The sequence below is a fragment of the Perna viridis genome, chromosome 1 (genome assembly GCF_037379345.1).
Source record: "Perna viridis isolate PV_CMFRI_1.1 ecotype Kerala chromosome 1, ASM3737934v1, whole genome shotgun sequence".
Lineage (NCBI taxonomy): Eukaryota > Metazoa > Mollusca > Bivalvia > Mytilida > Mytilidae > Perna > Perna viridis.
Window position 1 is genome coordinate 59,899,197 of NC_142445.1, and position 23,576 is coordinate 59,922,772.

Genomic DNA, 23,576 nt, shown 5'->3' on the forward strand with positions numbered 1-23,576 from the left:
AAATTCGCAAAAATTCTTTGAAAGTTCTGCAATTTCACAACTTTGAACATTTTTGTGGTATTAAGCATCTGATTAGTGGTTGTAAGATTGCAGACCAATGTTCCATATACATGTAGCTATATTAGTCACAGTAACCTTGCAGACTTATGTTCCATATACATATAATATATTAGCCACAGTAACTGTCTTAGCTTAGGTTCTTGCGTTCTTAATGTCCCTGTTAAAACTTGATTACAAAATATATTCTCTCTGCAAGTTTTCATATCATACATGTAGTGGCTACAGGACAGGTAACTTAGATTTGACATACTTGGTCAAATTGGCTACCAAGTACCTCAACATACAGACTAAGGGCAATAACTCAAAGTCCTTGACATGACATTACTGTCTTTTCCCAATATTCTATATTTAATACATTTATAGAATGAACTTGAAATTATTCTATACCATTAATGAGACTATTCAATTTTTATATGGCAAAAAAAAATAATAGTCTTGTTTCCTGCTAGTGCTACCATCATAAAAAAGTAGGGTAGGAAGGTTGGGAAATGATTTTATTTTTCAAAAACATTTTACATTGAATTAAAGGGGAAACAATCTTGACTTAAACAGTGCTTGAGCCAAAAAGACAACAAAATGTTTAGGGCAGGCACATAAAATAGGCTAGTTAGGGTAGCAGGAAACAGACATATTATTTTATTTTGCCTAAAATGATAATTTAGTAGTATGATGAAAGTGAAATCTTTTAACGCTCCTGAAGAAACATTGATTAAAAACAACTTTGATAATTTTTGTTAGCTCTGATTTGATATATTAAACATATAACCTTCAAATGTGGTAAATTTTGGAATGATATATGTCATAAAGCATTATACTGATTGTCATGGTCTGATATGTCTATTGGCCGAAATGTCCGGCATTCATAAGGAATTATTGGTTGTCATGGTCCGAAATGTCTTTGGGTCGAATTGTATGGCATTAGTAATCATTATGCTAATCTGGTTCCCTGGTCAATATTATAAGCAATATGAGTAAGTTGCCGCTTATGAAATAAATAAAAACAAAAGATTAGATTATCTAAATTATCTTTATAATTGTGCATTTATATCGAAAAATATTTAAATGTATTTTTCTTGAAATTTGATATTAGAACATATAAAGGTAAATAAAATAATGTCATATTCACTCAGCCAATCAAAAGAAAGAGGATGTCACTGGTGACCTGGGGTTATATTTGAGAGAAAATTGTGGAATGAAAATATTACCTGAACTTCCAGGTTAACATTATGCTTCTTATAATTTGCGAAACGTCTTAAAAGATTTCTTTTATTTTATTCAGTTTCACTTGATTCAGTTTTGATTTGTATCATTTAATTATGTTTCTATTACAAGTTGATTCACTTTATCGATTTGTTTCGTTTTGATTCTTTCTTTCATCTATTATTTTCGTTTCGCAACTTTTAAGACCCGAAAATTATGGGTAATATTAATTACGTAATTTTTGTAAACAACTGGGCACCATACTGCAGACTATTATGACCAACCCTATCTTGGAAAAGCTATGATTCTATTTGTATTTAATTATCAAAACTAGCGAATATTTTCTGAGACTGGTTTGGCTCTCAATCGCATATATCCAAGTACACGCAAATGAAGCTGCCATTATGCTGTTTACCAGCACCTGAAAATGAAGCTACAAACTGGATATTGATGCTTTTTCTTGCCATTAGTATACAGTACCAAGTTGATAATACAACCATTAACGCTTCCGAAGTATTAATAATTATATGTATAAGTAAAAATAAATGCATTACAGTAATGATACAATGCTTTGACAGGTATATTTTTTGTTATTTTACAACAGAGAAGAAGAATTATACTTACTGGTTAAAACATGGTCATGTGATATTGACTTAAAGGCATTTTGGGCATTAACACAGGATATTACCCAGAGCATTTCCACACAGTAATGGTAACTTCAAATTCTTCGAGGAATTAAACAGGTTAGTTGGTTATTTGATGATTGCCCTTGGGAAGTGATATCGCTTCAACTGTATGCCTTAGTCTGGCTTAAGGCATTATCATTTCAGGCAATACTAACCTCGACAATGGATAATATGATGCCCTCTACATGTACATATGCAACTGGTATAATTATTATTAAAATTACAGCTAATTGTAGCAAGGTAATGTTGTTTTTTTTGGGGGGAGTGGGGGGTGGTTATTGCAATACTCATCATATTACTATCCAGAACTAGTTACATTTCTTTTTTCTTTAATCAGTCATAAGAATGAAAGAATTTTTTTTTTTGGTAATAGTAATATTACTACAATGTTCACTTAGCATACACATGTGATGTGTATCATGGTCACTACATTTACAAATGTATATTGTCATACATGTATGTATGTGTATGCATGCCAAATGTCCAGCACTGGCCCTAACTCCTTTGGAAAATATTTTGTCACCATTCAACACTGAAGGGAAAATGTATATCTTTTTGTATGTGTGGTATATTCTTGAGAGTTTTTGATACAGATGTACTTTGAATACACTCTCAATGAAGGGAAGGCTGGTGGTAGAAGTATCAAAAAGTATTCAGCAAATTGAATGAGAATAGTACGCATGAGAAATCATGCATACTATTATCATTCAAGACTTAAGATTTCAACAGCAACCAAACTGGCTTACAAAGTATGCCGCAAAATGAGCCACCTGTAGAAAGTCACAAACCAAATTTGAAATCAATCTGTCCAATGGGGCCAAAGATTCAGTACGGTATATCAGACCAGAAATCCATTAGACAAAGACCACTCCTTCCAATTTTTATCAAAGAAACCTCAGTTTCTTCCTGAGCATTTCAGGTACAACTATACCACCTGCTCCATAAAAAATGCACAAAATGCACATGTACATTGTATAAACAGGTGAAATCTACAGAGAATCAAGTCATACAATAGACTAGTCCCTTTTGAGAATCATAGCTGGAAATACTTTTTGTTTTGACCACAACTGTTTCTTTTTATTTTTGCCAACAAATATTACAGCACCAAACCCCAAAGGGATAAATAACAGAGTACATTGTAGTTGCATTAAACCAATGGCACATTTGGGATAAAACAAAGTTAGCTTATCTTCTCCAGAATTTTTAGTTTGCTTTATTTTAGGTAGTACAGAAACATGGGTTTTCTTAGACAGAATAATTATGACATCTGAAAGCTCATTTAACATTTCACATTCATCTTTTATCAAATCTGCCTTTTATTTTTAATCTTTAATATTTTTGCTGCTTTCTACAAAGAATATTCTTAATTGTACAAAAGGTGATGGATCAAATTCAAATTTAAAAAAAAAATGACCAATGTAAAGACTGTCCTCTAAGTCTAAGAATGCATGGATTGGATGCCACGTTCATAAACAACAAAAACAACAAAAACATACAACAAAATGCACCGAAGAAAATATATTGACAGGAGACCACTCCTGACGGATGACAGAAAGGAAAGTTTAGCCAAACGGATAAACCATAATTAATGTTACCTTGCAACTCACTATTTTTTTTTTTTTGGTCACTTTCAGGTAAATAAATCTGAACTTATTCAAGGGTTCACGAATATAAGGGAGGGAAACGCGAAAAAAGATGTAACACTAATCGATGGAGGTTCAAATCGTCCCCGAATTTGTTCGCCAATAATTTTCCTGTTACATAAAAAACATAGTTATTCTGGATTAAATTCCAGTTACTTGATGCTTTGTTCAAACTTTTTACCATATGGTTCCATTAAAATCTACATCAAACAGTATATTTTAATACAAGGCAGTGAATCCCTGCATGAAGGCAGCATCAAGCCTAGAAAAAAATTAACCAAATAAGTAGGACTCCCGGTCTTTTACAAAAAAGTTCCATATGCATTCCACAAATTGATTCAATTTAAAACTTGTGTCCATGAAATGCAACATTCTACTTACCATTTATGATCACTTGATATTTGAGAAAGTCCAGTCTTAGTGATAGATGCAAAGGAGTTATAGTTGGTTGGAACTCCCCCCTTTTTTGTTAGAGAATACTTCAAATCTCACATGCGACTTTCTTCCATTCTCTGCAGATAATTTGATTGAATTCCAGTGTAATGTCATTGTAATGAGTTGTTTTGCTTAAAAATGTTTTACACAAAAGTTGGGAGAATTGAACTTTTTTTAAGGGGATATAAGAAATTAGAGAATAATTCACCTAGTACTAAATACCTCCAACATTAATATTCAAATAAATGAGAGTATTTTCAGTACTCGTTAAAGCTCATGTTGAATATATCATTAATTTTGCTACTGATAATGGAGAACTCTGATAATTATATACATGCAAGAAGCTAGAATGACCAGGATGTTAGATTTTAGTCATATCCTATTCCTAATGACTAGGTCCTACCTTTGAGCAAGATCTCAAGATTACTATGTGATATGATAAGGAACAAAAAAAAAAATACAATATTCTATATGAATCAATCAATATAAGTGTTTATGGATTTAGTTTTGCAGTATTAGTCAATTGTGTGGCTGTTTGGGAATCTAGTGATATGACTCCTTTTATATCAATGTTGTAAAAATTGAAAAAAATAGTTTTGTGTAACCATTTTACGATTTTTTTCAACAACCAACTTGCATTGTTAGCAGCATTCTTCAAGTATATGGATGGTATCTTATAAGATTATCAATAACTTTTTATTGAAAGATAAAAACAAAGACATGGAACCTTTACAAACATCGTCATATCATTTGTTAATACCATGATTGAAAATTTGTGTTGTTGGAGAGAAAATTAATACATTATATTAATATGAAGTTCATTTGTGTGAGTTAAATACTGGACCATTTGATTGTGGAGTTTTTCAATCAGGATATGTACAATGCAAGTATGGGACCCAACAGCAGCAACCACTACTGTCTGGATTGTCAGCACTTCATAATAAATATTTTGGTAGTTTGGTTGTAACAGTTTGTTTTTGCCACCGTACAATAGTTGTGTTTGATAAGGCTGCAATGCATCTACAGAGCAACTGATTTACTGCTCACCTTTGGTATTAAAACACAAAAATACTAACAAAGACAAAATTCCAGTTTCAACAATAGATATTTTAATGCTCATGTTGTAATAAAGGTATAATTATGTACATGCCTACTGGAAACAAATGTTGCATAATGTTTGACAAAGAAGGCACAAAAGCAGCACAAAAATCTGAACACAATACAGGTGACATGGTTACAAAATGTACAGGTATACTCTACATTGAAGGTATCCCTGTTCAACTAATATTATTAAAAAACTCACTCAATGGAAAGAGCACAAATACATGATGAAAGTACGGATAACAAAATTATTTTTTTATCAACATGGAAACTCTCATTGTAAGATATAATAAACCAGAACTTATTGTTCACATTTTGTGACCTTCCAAAAAAATTGTTTTTGCTATTTTTTCAGGAACTGCAACAGATGCTTTAAATAAAAGTTTATTTCTGACTTCATAGTATTTGAATAATTGTACATGAGAAGTATACCATTTATTGCTAGGAGTTACTTTTTATTTTTTTAATACTGGTAATAGTTTTTTTTTGTTCATAATGCCTATGGCATTCCTTTACAATTTCAGAAAACAAATAACCCTGGTTTGAAGAGCACACTTACCATCTCTATAAATAAATGAAATATGGGGCCATAATGTAGTAAACCACAAGTTTTCTACAATTAAAGACCAAGATTTTTCACTTTTAACAACTTCAAAGTGTTTAACTTAAGTTTTTTAAAGTTTGTGACCAAAACCTACTTAGAATATATTACTATTTATACATGTAGAAATATATCTATACTCCCCTATCCTATAGTTTAAACCTTTACTCAAGTGTTTACAAAACAAGTACAGTGTATACAGTAAAACATTATAAAATCAGCACTAGTTTTATAACAATTATGTACAGAAAAATTATATACACACTTAAACTTTATACATATAATCTATAAAATTATAACATTGTAAAGTTTTAAAATAATTGCTAAGGTTGTCAACAAAGAAAGACATCACTACTTATAATCCTTGATTTGAAAACATTTTGGGTGTACTTGAAATGTTCCTACATTGAGACAAACATGTATAATGACAGTATCACTGCTGTAAATAACTACAGTGTCAACAATCAAAGCTCTCACAAAACAACCATCAATACTTGACTGTCTCTCATGTATTGTTTCACTTTCTGCTTAGATGTTTACCAGTATGACACACAAGATGAAATACTTTTGAATGATATTGTATTCATTATCTTCAGAAAGTAAACAATGTTTACTTTAGCTTTGTTTGCTATGATACAGAACTGAAAATTTGAATGATAGAGAAACTATACTATACATGTCATTATTTGTAATCAACTATCTACTATGAAATAAATACTTAAGTGACTGACCATGACTTACATTACCAACATACATCTACTTTCATGTTACCAAAGACTACATTGTTGTACATGTATGTATAAATTTGTTAAGTAATTTACATACATGTACATGTGTATGTGTGAGTACATAACCAAGAGTATCCTGATTTTTATGACTAGAATCCATACATTTATATTTAACTTAATGATAAACGAGCTATACCCTGACAGTTAAAATATTGAATACATATTTACATATGATGGTGCTGGAGTATGTACATATGCTAATGACTCATAAGATGTAAGAAAGTATGACAGAGACTTCAATAATTTATCTTCTTTCAACAAATACAGTCGCCATATTTCAAAATTCATTCTTTTTAGATTCAACACCCCAAACATCCTGTTTTCTTAGATCAATCTTCTCAATGAATCAACTTTTCAGGCATTTCACAACATTGAATTGATCATATCTTTAATTTTTAAAAATGTAATTTTGCAGACATTACACAGAATGTGATAGCAGTTCCTGACAATCTATGATGAAGTTTGGCACATTGTTGAATACATGATACAGTTACTTTTACAACACCTATGTCTGACCAAATACAATTATTGAAAGTTCAAGGGTGAAAATGCAATATTCATATTGGATTTTGATTTCTTTTTTTTTCTAAAGTAACAACATTCTGGTAAATAAAATTTTAAGGAAAAGAAAAATAAAAAAGTTGGTATACTGACAGAAAAGGTTAAGAAATATCAGACATATCTGAGCAAAATTCATTTTGAATTTTAGTTTTGGCATCAAAAACTGCCAAATAATTTGTCAAATTTTCTTACATTAACATAGCAGAAAGTCAGGTCATTGTATATGTAATCACTATTGAATTTTGATGCAATAGTACAAGCATAATGTACTAAAAGTATCAATATTATGAAAATTTCACTAAATGCTTCTCATCTAAAATTGTATTAAAATATTATCATAAAATTTTGATTGTTGTGTATTACAAGTACCTTAATTACGATACACATAAATGGTACATAATATCACTATGATATTACACATTGTTTATTTTTGTTCTTGTGTCGCCCTCTACCTAGAGGTAAAGTCTGGTAAGTATTTCTGCCTCCAAGCCCAACTCCCATATCATCAACATATGTTATACGAGGTCCATTCCGTCTTGGAGGTTCATAATAATAAGGATAATCGTCAGAATCACTAGAACTAGAACATGTGCTACATCTATCATCATCATAACCTTCAGCATAACCTTGAGGCATTTCGTGTTGGTAACTTCTATCATAATAATGTCCTCTTGGTTTTCCTTCAAAACTACGACTCCTTGGATACCTGGATGCAGGTATACTTGGATCAAATTGCACATTTTTAGGTCTTGTTATGGGGTTCATTCTTTGTCCATCATTTATGGGAGTAGTCTTAATATCTGGATTTTGAGTCATATTACTAGTATTTTGTAATTCTGGTTGTGATTTAAAAGATTCATAATTGCTACTGTTTCTGCTTCCTTTTCTAGAACAATGATGATGATTGTTATGAACATAAGGGACGTCATAATAAGTAGCACCAAGTTCCTCATAGTTCTGAAAATGTACAGATAAATTCTTTTCTGATCCAGAGCGACTTCTATTTCTTGGATCAAAAGCTGGTTTCTTCTCCATTACAGGTTCTTGTGGTGGATCAATACTCAAATCAGGCATAGAAAATTGTGAAAGTCTATTTTTCATTTTGGCTTCTTGGATTGGAAGAGATTCTTTAAAATTGTCAAAATTAAAATTATTTGATTGTGTATCCTTGATCATAGGTATTGATGTAGATATTGGTTCATACAAACAGCCAGGAGCATACACTTCACTATTACTACTGGTAGCATACCCCTGATCTCTGTCAGAGGATGGCAAACTGTCTGTTAATGAATACTGTTGTCTTAGAACTTCCTGTATACTGGCCACACTATTGTCTTGTAATGCATGACTGATTGGAGAACCAAGTCTTATATCATTAGACTCTTGCATCAAATAGTCCTCTGGTCTCCTAGGAGTCTGTGTCTGCATTGAACCTGCTCGACTACAGGCTGCAGAACAATATATCACACCATGCTTAGGTAAGAATGGTTGTCCTAGCAACGACTTTTGACACGTATGACATTTAAAACATTGTTCTGTTGCATGCCAGTGTTGACCTTCATGAGTCATTTGACCATGGTCAACACCAATGTGCTCTCCACAAGTGTCACAATATTCAGAAAACATTTGTTCAAAGCAAACACAACAGTAAGGTCGGCCATTTTTCATGATGTATCTCTGTCCGCCTAATTGTTTATCACATTCAAAACAACAAAAATGTTTCATGTGCCAACTCCTGCCTTCAGCTTCTGTGCATTCATCGGCAAAAATTATCTATAATGAAAGATGAAGGTGTTACTTCCTTAAAAACATAGTAACGGCTTTTTACACTTCTACATTTTAGAAATTATGTTCACTGTTCATTGCATCTCTATACATAACATATTTTTAAAGTTAAGTCATAAATGGTCCTTTCTTGGATTTTTCTGTAGTTATGGAGTTTTCCCTTTGTAATAAAAATAAACAGCTAATTCATGTATATATAACATTTTGCTTGTTGTACTGAAAATTATGATAAAGGATAAAAGCATATACAATGTAAAAGAACAAGTTCACTTTTTCTAAGGTTTTTCCTACAAAGAGTAACCTATACAACATCGATATAAAGATACTAAGTATTGGGACCCCAGACAATCTTCACAGGGAACCAGTTTTTTTATTTGTTATTAATGTATACAAGTCTAAGAAAAAAATCAAATATCCATCAATATAAAAATATATATTGGCGGAAGTCTAAGATCGACTATTGTGATAGTCTGAATTACTCAGTTCATTACAATTATTGTCCTCTAGAGGAATATATTATTAAGTGTCTGCAACAGATTGATTTTTTACACTGGTTATACAGTACAATAGTGCATCATACAACTTTTTGTGTTACCCTATCAGGTTTTATTATGCAGGATATGATCCCATAACACAGCCATATTAATTTCTGTCTGAAATTCCATTTGTCTAATAATGCCTTATTGGTCTGTATTTATGATCAATTTATAGGTTGTGACCATTAATGAATTCCAATGAATATGTGGGTTTATGAATATAGAAGCAAATACCTAATACTGACATACTGTTACTTATGCAAAAGAACTCATGTATGGGTAAAAAGTTCAGATCATGCAATGATAAAATCCCATGTCAATCTCCATCAATGTAGCGGTTGATCAATTTCATTTTAAAAGTGACTTTCAATTTATTCTTGAGCACCTTACATGTACTTCAAATGATTTCCTGAACTGAATTCTTTCCCTACTGTAAATAGGTCAACTTTACTTTTTAAATTTTTTTGTATAGTCAAAAATTGAGAATTTCTTCTCCAGGAGTTATTGCATCCTACGGTACAATTTACTTTACTTAATACACAGTTACACAACTATTACCTCATCACATGCAGCACACCGAGGTTTAATAAGTTCAGCATGATGACGACCACAGTATAGGAAGCCATCTTTGTAGAAGTATATAAGATCTACTAGCAGTTCATCACAGCTTAGACAAGTGAAGCATTTAGGATGCCAGCATTTTTCATGGCCAGCTCTGGAGGCAAACACAGCCATACACCCCCCTGGGATCATCTCTTGGCACTGAAAATGGAACAAACACAGACTGATAAGGTTTTTATTACTTAATGAAATAGCTCCTTATTTACAACCATTAACAGCTAGTCTACTTCTTACTGATGTACATTATACTATTAGAGTTACCTCCCTTACACCAAACTGAACAGTTTTACAGGTCCTAATCATTAACCTGATTGCTGAACCAAGTCCTAGCTGAAAATGAATGTGTATCATTTAACCATAATTTTACTCTTCACAGAGCCTTTAATTGTGCAGCAGTCTGATAATGTGCACTATATGCATAATAGGCTAATGCACCTAACTACACAGATGCACTTAAGATATGGGAATAATTTAATTATAGCTATAAATAATACCCCAAGTAAAACCTATCCCTTTAAAATTACATGCTTTTGTTTAAAGCAGTTAAATCTGCCCTTAAGCTTAAAGACAGGATTGTGACACGAAAACATTATTAAGTATTATTATATCAACTTACAGAAAATCTATAACTGAAACATTTATTTTATAAAAAAAAAGGTTATTCGGTTACCCAAATATGAATTTGACAAATTACAACAATCTTAAAGTTAAACCAGTATTTTTGATATTGGAAAAATGTCTTTACAGATACAAAGCAGATCATCAATTTGAAGCGGTAATAGATCATTATACATTACTTCAGACCAGGAAAGTCGGAGTTTAATAGATGACCTTATATTTAATCATTGTGAATCTTTGGTATCTAAACTCTTTAAGTTCAAGGCATTTTAATTTTAAAAGTTAATTTGAACCCATGCTAAGCAAATACATAAACTACTTGAAAAGGTTGAGGATAATGTCCATCCTATAACATTGATAGTACGAATGAAAAGGCTTTTATAAGTAAAGCTGTGAATTATTCAGTTTAGGGCATAACAAAAAAAAAAAAAAAAAAAAACTGTGTTGAGTTAGTGATCATTCTGTGTAAGTCCTCATAAAAAATGATAAAATTTGTACAACCAGTATACTACTACATCCCTCATAATGTTTTTATTTTACTTTATTTTATTACATCAATTACCTTTGCACAAATACTGCCTTGCATTGTAAGAGGCAAGGGTCTAACACTCCCCCTGCCAAGAGCTTCTCTCTTCCTCTGAGAGCTGAACATCCGTAACTCCCTCTTCTCTTCCTCACTGAGGATGTTACAATATCGAACTTCATTATCATGTGGAGGTAACTGTTGTAGCAATTGTCGAACACGATACTTTTCACCAAGACTGTTTAAATATGGGACTTTGTCTTCTGGCAACCCACTAAAGTACTGATGGACCTGAAAAATAAAATTTAGAAATTGATAAAACTTTTACAAGCTATAACCAGCACCAATTACTATAACTTAAAAAAAATAAAATGTGCTATTAATCTCCCCAATTTGCTGCCAGTCACTGGAAGATGGATTTTTAAACAGTATGACTTGTACTGTTACCATGAATACAAATCCAATGTATTCTGCTAGCAATTATTTTTAAAAATCTATATTTAAGACCCATTTTACATCAGTGTTTTGGAAAAAAAATTACGATGCAAGTATGCAAACAGTGCAAGAAAAGTGTACATCTGACCATACTTCAGGTAATAACATTAACATTTCTTATTTTTATCCAGCCCTCAATCAAATGCCCTGTTTATCTATCCTATATCATTCAACTTCACAATAAATTGTGCAACAATTACATGGTGCAGACATAAAATATGATCAGGAAAATACTGTTATCAGGAAAATGAAGCCATTTAATTTTGCATCCACTATTTATCCAGCCCAGTGGCCCATTAAAAAAGCTGTTAATTTATTTTACATCAAATAATAATACACCCTAAATACCTTTAATTCTTTATCACTGCCATAATATGATCTAATAACCTCAGAGAAACTGACATAATTTAAAGCCAGGGGTATATGATTTAAAAGTCTATCATGAAATTATGATGTTGTAACTGTTAATAATATACATTGGTTTTAACAGTAGTTTTCAACTTTCAGTGTAGTTAATTCAGCTTAAAAACTGGTATTCTTTTATACAGCAAGTGATTACAAAGCAGAAATCTAAAGAGTTAACTAAATTTATAGATTTACAGCTACCAGAATTGGTCCAACCAATAAGTTTTACTACAAACTACTGGCAGAAAAAAAGGTTATAAGATTAATTGCTTCATTCAAACGATTAAACCAAATTTTTCAGTCTAAAGGAAAAAGTTATCAGCATTGACGACAAACTGGCTGAGATTTAGATATTTGTTTTCCTGCAATGACAATTAAACAACTGAAAAATTCTCGGTGATGCTCCAGGTCCTTAAAGTTAATTTTTGCTGTATTTAAATGAAGTGAAAACCTAAAACCAGTGTGTAAGATGAGCTAATACCAACATTGTAGAGCAAAAAATAATTTGACATTTAACATAATGAAAGACTCCAACTTAAAGATAATTTTTACACTTTTGTCATTCTTCACCTTTGTAAACAGATTATTGAAATGTATACTTCCAAAATACAGCAATTATCTGTCTTGGCAAGGTCATTAGCACATCTTATCATAAATGATACAAAAATAGTCTGTTTTTAACTGGAAAAATGAGGTCCTTGATGGCATAGTGGAGTTAAAATAGTCAGAGTAGACATATTACATGTTCAATAAAAAATACAAAGACAACAGGTAGTTGGAATTGACAAGAATTATGAAGACAGTCAGACAAATTTAAAATGTTCATGTGATAAAGGGAGGATAAAATAAGTAAAACAAACATACAACAGGTTAAATGTAGAATTGCATAAAAACGAACAGATATTTCAAATGCAACAATAAGATAGTCAAGTTGTTTTGAGGCATCAAGATAACCAATATTTCATTATTTTTTTATTGTCTTGTGTGTCTGTTGTCTGAAATCTCAGAAATGTGTGAGATTTATGTCATGAATTCAAGAAAGGCAAACATTATCACCTATTTAAAATAACTGCTTGACTCTGACAGTTTAAAAATATCCTACATGTGCATTTAGCCTTAGCTTGGTGTACATGTACATCTGTTAGTATCTAATACCAGTTAGAGGAAATACTAATACTAAAAATTCTCTTCTAGATCATACAGATTCATTTTGAACTCAGAGGAAATATTATGGTCATCTGAAAGACAAATACCCAGGATTATTTAGTTACTGACAAGATATGGAAAATAATAACAACAATGAGGTCAAGAAGTATGAAACAAGACACGGGTGGCACTGAGGCATCACCATTACTTTTTATAACCATATGGTCATGATGGTGATTAACATGTGCTCCTAATTTAATAATAATTCAGCCTCATCTACATGTATATATATATGATGATGTACCCAGTACTTTCCTTCCATTAAGGTCCAGGAATACATACAGAAATACCAGTTGGTATTATCACAAACTGCCTAAATCTCAGACAAATAGCTTCAAGTTCAATTTCATTTGACAAGCCAGTTTCAGAATATAGATTGACTTGTATAGCAAAATTATTACAGTTACGTGATATCCCTTTAGAAATGGGTGAAAATCTGGGCAAAGTTACAAAATTCATCAAGTTTTTAATTAATAGAGAAAATTATATACCAAGGCTCTTGATGTAAGATTAATTGTATAATTCTGATAAGTTACAAAACTGGCCATAAAAACAAAAATATATAACTAATTGATGATTGACAGGTACTATAATCAGCTTTGATGTTGTGATATTTATACTGTTGGAAGGTATCAGACCCACACAGGATTAAATCAGAGAAGTAAACTAAAGCTATGTTAAGGTATGCAAGGGTTGGGGTTTCCAGCAATGTTAACCTAGAAGTGTGTCAGATATTACTGCCTGTTTTGATCTAATCATGATCAATCTTCAGTCAATTTATATAGCTGGTTGATACTGTATCAGTTTGTAAATAAAAAATATCTATTAAGTCTACTGTAGCAGAGCATAGATTAATCTGATCAAAGAGGTTGATTGATTGATTGTATTTTAACATTTACTAGTAAATATTATGTCAAGTTCAGGAGGAGAACAATTTGAATTAATAAATATCCCTCCCTTGTACACCCCTCCTTTGTACATTGCAAACAATTTCAGTCATACAAATTCTACATGATAAACAATCCATTATAATTAGAATGCTCCGCTGAGAGTCACTTCTAGTACAGGTACAGTCTAATACAACAATCTTTACAGAAATTCATCATTTTTGCCTCCAAGATACCTAAAATGACATAGACATATTGTCTAATAAAAACCCTGCTGAGACAATGTAGGTAAAATGGTTTGTAATGTTACTGTAATTACGGAATGTCTGTGATCAGGAAGAAGAGTTTTGGTGGAGAGATGATGAGTTTTTTATCTGTACCATCATCTGTAAATGTAATTCACAGGGATATTACTCATCTATACCCATCATTTCATTATCATTGTGTAAAGCTCTCAACAATAACATGGAATAAGTGAGGAGTTTTTACTGAAGAAACTTATTTAGTCTACTCCTCTCCACCATAGTAACTGTATGGCAAAAATATATAATACTGTCTCATGACCCAAGTTGTAGAGATAACTAAAAAGTTATGGATTGATACTTTGACCAATGGATGGACAAATACTCAAGATTAATTCAATGCAACATTGCTTTTGGACATTTCCTTTTTTTTCATTTTTACACACTTCAAATATGCTGAAATAGGTAGACGTATGTCCCCTTTACAGAACTGATTATTAATATTACACTCCAGTACCTAAGCACTAATATTCCCCCACAAAACTTTATCTGGAGACAGATTAACTGTTTTTTTTTAAGACTCTTTCTTCACTTTATTAAGATAAAATTATGTTACAGATCTCAGATCATATAATAATGTTTACATAAAATCACTCCATTAAGATTAACATTGGGGATTTGTTTTAAATCAGACCCAGTAACAGCATTGTGACCATGGCAATTTGAGCTATTGGATTATCATAGTAGATAGATGATGGTAATAAAAGTTAAAGCAACTTCCTACAGCATGCTGCTTCTCTCATAAACTATGTACTGTTGTCTAAATGTGCACCTGGTGGTGATTAAAGATGTGCATGGGATGCATTATCTTTTTTTTTAACTTCCAACACCTAATCCAGATCCCAATGCCCCTGATTCTGTTATCTTTCCAGCTCATGAAATTAAGCACTCAGAACACTGCAATTCTTGAGAGTTGTTCAATATGAAAAATGCAAATTAACACTATATTCCTCTAGAAATGTGAAGAAGAGATGGTTCAACCTAATGTGCTATCTAAATGAAATTTTCATTCCAATGAATGATTACAAAGAAAGAAACCCTAGTAAAAATCAAATCCAAGATATTCAATAGAAAATAATGGAGTTTAAATATACATGTATATTACAACAGTGCCTATTATTCCACTTGCTTGGTAATTTTTGGGATTTTACAGAGGTATTAAAATTCAAAATTGCAACTGAGATGCTGATAATAATATCCATCTTAGAACAACATATATTTATAGTTGTTTATACATTTATGTATTGAAATTGTTTTGAAGCACATACAAAATTGTTAAAAATGCAACTTAACTATCCCTTTATCAAAAAATTGTCAATCATAAATATTAATATTCAAACAAAATTATATTTTTGGATTTTCTTGATTACCAATTTATCTTACAAACTTCATTTAACCATTTGTGAAAGATACATTTATGTCTGGCAGCTGACACTTCTCCATTAGACAGAATTTCAGAGCAAGACGGCATACTGTCTTGCCACTTGTAACAAAATGGATGTTTTCTGATAAATCAAGAGGTGTCTCTAATGGCAGAAAACAAAGTAAAGTGTCATTATATCCTATGATTCTTCTTCCATCAATAACAGTCTCAGTAAAGTGATACTGAACAAACAGAACGGACAACCAATTTTTTTTGTAAAACATGAAACATAATGCTGAGAAAGTCCACATTAACTTCTAGGTTTGGAAATTCCCATCATTTAATTTTATTGACCTTAAAAAAATCACAAGTAAATTAAAATTAGTTTCTTTGAAATTTGAATAATTACAAACATCTCAATGCATGACAGTTCCATTTCACATCATAAAAGGATTTTAACATCTAATTTTAGTTTTATTATGGAAAATATTGGAAGTAAAAAGAATGGAGAGAAAACCAAGGAAGTTGGAAACAAAACAAAAAAAGAGAGTTACTTAGCCCGATTAACCAAACATTATCATTATCCTTATTATCAATATTAATAACTCACAAGTATAATTGAGTATGTCAATATTGGTATTTTGGGCGACAATTTTTGCAACAATTGTTGCTTAAGCACTGTTTAAAACAGATAAATTAAACAAGGATGACAGGTTTTCAACATAAGCAGCAAAGCAGAAAAGAACACTTTTGTTTGACACAAAAGGATCGATTAGTGTTTTAATGATTGTCATTGTGACAGGTGGTGCCGCTTTTGTTTTTCCAAACAAAATCAAAATTTCTGTTTGTTATCACAAAAGGATTCCAATATTCTGTCGCAACATCCCTGCACGTTTTTCAAATAGTCAATATCAATTTGAAAAGAAATGACGAAAACTAAACAATCATAAGAATTGAATCAATGCAAATCTTTAGACAGTAAAATTTCTCACATCCATCATTTTGTGCTGATAAGGAAATCCAATCCTATGTATCTGGAGCAATGGTAACCCAAGTCATTTGGGGCCATTGTGAGCAATACAAAAAACATCTAATTTGTTGATAAAAATCAAATTACGATTAATCAAACCCTCAAAAGAGAAGTGACTTCTTTCCTAGCGACACATGACTAATTCTTTTCTGCTACTGTAATGGGGTAAATTGATTCAATTACATATTTCATGATTTGATAGAAAAATTTTGTTTGATGGAATTTCTCAACACTTGTGGATTAACTTGTGCTGAGCATGAGCCCATGAATTTCATTACCAAAGAGAAGCTTACTATTATAACATGACTTTTTGAATTCCTTAATAGGAAAAACTATTGAGTTTCTATATCCTCATGAAAGCTTGTTGTGAATTGTTTATTGACCTCAAGAGAGCTATTATGATACATGAGAACTTTAATAAGGTAATTGTTGTGGGTATAAAATGACCATTAAATCAATTTCTGGAAATCCCTACTTTCTAAAAAAAATGTTGATATTGTTCTGATGGTACTGATTAAGATGGAATATTGAACACTTTGATCAATTGATGAAGCACTTCACCATTGAAACAGATAGTATAGAGAAACAAAGCCTGCTCCAATACAGTACATAACCAATGAAGCAGAAGGCTGATCATAGACACTTTCATTTTAATTGACTTCAGGGAAAAAGAAGTACCCAGGGTGTTGCTGTCAGTCATCACCTTAAAAGGGATTTTGGAGCATCATACAACCTAGTAAAAGGAAAGAAAAAAGGCCATTAAAACTGAACATTCAGAGTACATTGAAATAATCACCTCTTTTTACCTACACCCAAAGGATACATTGCTCTTTAGTATATCTCTGTGCTCTTAAGAACACCAATTCACACACATGCAGACCAACTGGTGAAGTTGGAAACATTTGATATTTGCTCAAACACAGAAAACTTAAAAACAAAGAATAAATCTTGAATATTTCTGACTCGGCAGTGTCTATTTTTTGGTTTGGAGAGTTATCAAATAAATCTTCATCCAAACTACAGGAAAAGAAACTTACTTGAAACAACTCCTGTTTGATAAACATTCCCCCATAAGCAAGAGACTATCAAACAATGATTAGCTCTGTAAATCTTTGACAAGATATTGTCTACTGCAGTCAGTCATCTTGAATAGCAATTACTGAATCTTACAGCACAGAAACTTGGCACAAGACTTCAAACATCAAGGAGGCATTCAGGATCTGCCTCATCTGAATGTCAAATTTAACAATGGGATAGTTAAGGAACAGATTTGTATAGATCATACCATGGATAATAAGGATAGTACAAATACTGGTTCAATCAAATATTGGAAAATTACAGTGAGTGAAATAGTTTACCTAACAGGAAAGTGTGGTCTTCTTTTGATTGAAAGACCTGATGAGCTGCCTAAAGTAGTTAACTGGACAACTGAAAAGATTTGAACTTTATATTATTTCATATGTCAGATACTCGGGCAGATAGAAATCTTTAATACATGTTAACTATCTAACATAGCTCTTTAGGTTACTTTAATGGTCATTCAATCTCTATCATCTGACATTAGCAATTTAACTAACTATGAGAAAGAGTAATCAAGGGAACCAAGGTTATAGCGGTAATCAAAAGAATGTAATCCAGGGACAAAGACCAGACATGGAAAACAGACACACACAACAAAGAACATAAAGTAACTAAAATCATACATACAAAGTAACAAAAGTAAATGAGCAACTCGGACTCCACTAAAAACTGGGAGCATGGACCAGGTGCACCGGTAGGGTAAGCATCCTCTGCTTTTCTAGAAACACCCGCCGAGTTGCTCATAAAAAGTCAAGTCCAGGGAGTTCATTACAAGACTTAATGACATTGTCATTGTCATTGTCATTTACTGTTTTTAGTTGTGTTTTGTTTTGATAGAAGAAGGTTTTATAAGAGTACAAGTTTATCATTTTAATGACTTTCAGCAATGTAGACTTTTTTTCAAATGTTGGTCACACCAAAATAGCAATGTGCAAAATTCTCACATTTTTTCATACTTAGAAGATTTAAAATTACAATATAAATATCTAAGATGCTGGGAAACCCCCAGTACAAAATATACAACTGTATCATTTATCAGTAAAAGAAAGCTGAAGAAACAGTAATGATAAGTCATAATGATAAGTTTATTACAAGAATTCATATTTTCCTGTGGTTCCAAGCATGAACTAATGAGTACTCCAATAAAAATGAATTTCTGTAACATTTGTTTAAGCCCTCTTCCCACAGTTAAAATACTCAGGGTCAATAACTCTGGAATGCAACAGGTGAAAGAACAAATAATCATTGATTTCAAGCAGTGAAACTAGTCTTACTATTAATTTATGTTTACAAAAACATTCATAGAAAGGATAAAATAAAATAAAACCATAGTACATCACTTATCACAAATGGATTTGCAGTGGCATAATATAAGACCTGATTCATACTTGGAATTAGATTACCACATCTATTGTTTACCATCAATCATTGAATAACATACTTAACATTTGCAAAAATGCATAAAACGAGGGGATATCATACCACATACAATAGTTTTTATAGTGAGATATATTTTCACTTCATTTATTTTGGGACCTTTCCTTTATGGTATGGATTTTGCCCATCATTGAAGACTGCAGAAATTCAATTGTTTATTGCTTTGGCTTTTGGTGGATAGGGAATCATACCACACAGCTCCTTTTTTCATAATGACACATGTATCAGTTAGCCACCAACAATGATGTCTAGATTGGTTGAAATGAGAAGTAAATCCAAACTGCCTTGTCTAAGGATATGTATAAGGTATCACTCTAAAAGCTTATATTCAGCAAAGGAAGGAAAGAAAAATTCAATTATTAATTAAAGAGCAGATATCTGAAACTTTTGCCCCACTTCATGGTAGTGATCTAATAGCTTTCCATAAAAACTAGCAGCATGGTTGTCACCAAAATCACTGCAATAAAATCGAGAAACAAACAGAAGCTTTGTATGATTTTACAGCTCAATAATTTTGACATCAAGTAAATTTGATGACTTTAAATTTGTTCATTTCACAAAAAACAATTTAAATTACAAAATGTTTCATGTTTCACAGATAAAATTGCAACTGCATTAGTTTGGGACATAAATAACCAAATGATTTCTAATCCCTGCAGTGTCAATATCTTGATATGCTGAATTACATAAATCAACACAGCAACTTTAACTAATGAAAAAAGTCATTCCTTTGGTATAAGTTAATGCTTGCACTTCTAGAAGATAGATTACAGCATCTATGTGCATTAAAATATCTGTGGTCGATTAAAATCTACAAGAAAACACTGGGCTACAATCCTCGAAGAAATGAACGCGTGTATGATGGCCAGATATGGAATAAGGCAAAGTAACTACAGCAAAATAGATAGTTAACTTCAATGATTAAATTTGGTCTTATCTTGAATGAATGACCATTACCTGAAGAATGGTCTAGGTAGTTAACTGCAGAATTGACGAAAAGATTTAGCACAGACCAAATGCCAACAAACTACAGACAAATAAGGGAAAAAAGTATAAAAATTACTGGCAGCTGGATTGCAAATGAACATGAAATGATTTATGATATGATCCTGCATTCATTGTATTTAAAAAAAGACAGCACTGTTTGAAATTGATATAAAGCTTAAACCATGTAAAAACAAGCATTTCTCGTCATCACCACCTACAACCACAACTTGACAAAAACATCTTGTTTTGCTATTAGAGCCCAAGACATTTTTAACAGTTAAAACTCTTAATGACAAATAGTACAGAAACAAGAAACCTGAGGGAAAGTTTTGTTCCTTTATTAACTACCACCATACAATGGATTGAGCAGCACTGCTCCTACAGAGTAGGAATTCATTCAACCTTTTTAAGTGATAAAACTGTATTAATTCACAGCTTGAAAACATTCCTAGACAGTAGTTCGTCAAAACTTCTTACCACAGACATAACTCCTAAAATCTGCACTGCACAAAAAATCATCCCCAAATTTTATAATTTGATAGCATAATTTCATGTACAAAGACTTTGGAATTTGTAAGCATTCAAAATTTAAGATTTCCCAGACAGGAGGACATAGAAACATTCCACCTCTGTCTCAGCTCATAAAAAAGCCTCACAGCAATAATGTCTTCCAGAAATTCCATATTTTGATAACTTTATTTAATTCACAAAGGACTGAACAAAAAATCAAGAAAGCAGATTGTAAAACCAGGAAATGTGTAAAAATTATCTGTTTTTTTGTTCTATTTAAATTATAAAAGATAAAAAGAAACAGACTTATCAATAGATCTAAAATATTCATGGTTTGTCATCAAAATAATATTGCTGGATTTTCCATGGCCAATCCATAATGCATTAGAAATTTATTAAGAAAATAAACACTTAAGTGCATTATGCAACTCCACTAATTGTGTAAAAATAATTGGAACTAACAGGTTTTCCGCAGGTTTGATCAATATCTTCAAGCTGTAATTACTAATAAAACATATTAAACCCTCAGAAATTAAAAGAAATAATAATTTAATAATATTCAGCAATAAAAACAGAAATCAAGAACTAATTACAGTATAAATCAGAGGATTTTTGTTAACAAATCATTAAAGCACCTGATAATATTTGATTTTCTCTTCATCAGCACCTGAGTTACAGAAGGTAACAAAAGTAATAGAAAGTCCTTCATCAAACTCCCGGTACTAATGTAGCTACTCAGATTTCTATTTGCAGCTATTCAGAATTCTATTTATTAATTAAAACAATAAACAAGAAACAATAGAAATAAAGAGGTCTTTTCTATAACCAAGGTAACAACGTCCAATTATGTCTGCAATATTTTTCAAATTAATTTTCATCAATTCGAATATATCTGACAGAAAATAAACAAGGACACTCCTGGCACTAGCATCTGCAGATTGGTGAATAATAAGCTCTCAATTAAGAATCAATCTCACTTACTCAAACATCCTTATCAGAGTCTGAGTTCATTCTTTCTAATAAATACAGTAAACATTTTTTTAAAAATTTGAGTACTAATTATTGTTGTTTCTATCAAACTGACACATTCATATGTATTAATTTTTTTGGGGGTTTCCAAGTGTCTCATAATTTTTATTTTTAAGATCAATTACTTATAGTCGTTTTGTGACTTTTGGGAAAATATGGAAAAATAAATGTGCAACAACATATATATAGCATGTACATTGTTGGAAAAATATCCAATTTATTTGAACCTGTGATTCTGACAGTTCTGCAGTGATTACAAATGTTCATCTATTGTTTATATTCTATAAATGTATTCTGAAATAGATGCAGGAAAAAAAGTTGATAAAGCATTTCATTTATGACATATATCGAATGCTGAATTTCGAAACCACAACCTTAAACTGGTTACATATTTTCTGAAGGTTATTTTGGCAGTTGTAAAATTTTGTGTTTTTGAAGCAATAAAGTGCATAACAGTTTGTGTCTATTATTTTTTTTACATAGGGAAATTGGTGCACTAAATTCTTTAGCCTGAGTAAATATTTTATGGAAATCATGCTTGTGGTTGTAGACAGACTGCTAAAATACACCAAAATTGGTATCCAACAACAATAACCCCATATATAATAGGTAAACAGGTGTGTACACCGTATAATGCTACAAACCAAATACAGTAAAAGTTTATTTGTACAGTAAAAACCATTGCTGCAAGATACAAATAGACAACACATTCACAGTAATGGCCTTTAGTTCTTTACAGAAATCTATATTATTGTCTTGCATATCCAAGCAAAAAGCTTCTCATTAAAGACAAAAAGCAGCAAGTTAAAAAACCAATAAACATAGCCATCATCTTTTGATCCTTTTGTTACAGCTTCTCTGTTGAAAAGGATTGGAGACTTGAAGCATTTTTTTTATTGTGTTCCCTAACCCCATAAATCTAAGAGTCTCTTCTGTTATATATTAATGACATTCCTTGTCATTATGGGTTACAGATGGAATCAAATTTATTCAAGGACTTGTAGATGAAAAATTATTTCAGTGCAATATTATATTTATTTATCTAAGTAAGCCACACACAAGTTTACTTAAAGACATTAACATGTTGTTTTAATATCCACTTCACATTACCATTCAGATTTACATCCTTTCTACTTAAAAATTCATAGCCATGGCTGCAATCACAATTATGACAAAATCACCTTTGTTATTGTAAAAAAAAATCAAAGTCTCACATTAAGAGTCCCAAAATCAAACACCAAAAAGTACTGGTGAGTGTTGAACAGAGGTTGAGAAAGCATTCAAAGTAAAATCCTGTAACTTTAACTGGGCCATTTCCAGCTTCAATGGGCATATAGCCATCTTCCCCAATCACTGATAGCAGAATTTTTTGTTTGTGTATCATGCTTCCCTTTTGTGCATGTAATACAAGACTTAATTTATTCGCAATTCATAGATCGGCACTTGAAACAGATGACCTCAATAATGTTAGATGGTTCCATGATCAGGATTTCAGACCAACGACTTTCAACAATGTCAGAAGAATCCAGGATCACCTCAACATCTTGCACCTTACCACTGGCTATGCGATATCATTTGGCAAAGTTACACAAATATATCGCAATTCAATATTTATATTATGGAGGAAGCCAATTTCTTAGTTATCATCTGTTTACATCAGCAAGTTTATGAAACCCCTAAGGAGCTG

At 31.6% G+C, this 23,576-nt stretch overlaps 2 protein-coding genes and 1 long non-coding RNA gene across 6 annotated transcripts in view; 1 reads left to right on the forward strand and 2 right to left on the reverse strand.

Annotated features, from left to right (window-relative positions):
* Positions 1-3,625, reverse strand: part of LOC148629638 (uncharacterized) — a 47,838-nt gene extending 44,213 nt beyond the window's left edge. Inside the window, exon 1 of one of the 2 annotated variants that reach the window (XM_088554536.1) lies at positions 3,542-3,625. The gene's annotated coding sequence lies outside the window, so the exon portion shown is untranslated. The remainder of the gene's footprint in view (positions 1-3,541) is intronic. The other variant, XM_088554581.1, reaches the window with a different exon arrangement.
* Positions 1,530-15,200, forward strand: LOC148629639 (uncharacterized). The gene is made up of 3 exons (XR_015917005.1): positions 1,530-2,003; positions 9,940-10,188; positions 13,253-15,200. It is a non-coding gene; the product is annotated as an uncharacterized LOC148629639 (long non-coding RNA).
* Positions 5,117-23,576, reverse strand: part of LOC148629640 (prickle planar cell polarity protein 3-A-like) — a 56,410-nt gene continuing 37,950 nt past the window's right edge. For all 3 annotated transcript variants that reach the window (XM_088554654.1, XM_088554663.1, XM_088554672.1), the window contains 3 exons: positions 11,198-11,449; positions 9,955-10,158; positions 5,117-8,848 (listed from right to left, as the gene is read on the reverse strand). In XM_088554654.1, coding sequence (XP_088410780.1) covers positions 7,481-8,848; positions 9,955-10,158; positions 11,198-11,449 — 1,824 coding nt within the window. In that variant the 3' untranslated portion in view covers positions 5,117-7,480. The remainder of the gene's footprint in view (positions 8,849-9,954; positions 10,159-11,197; positions 11,450-23,576) is intronic.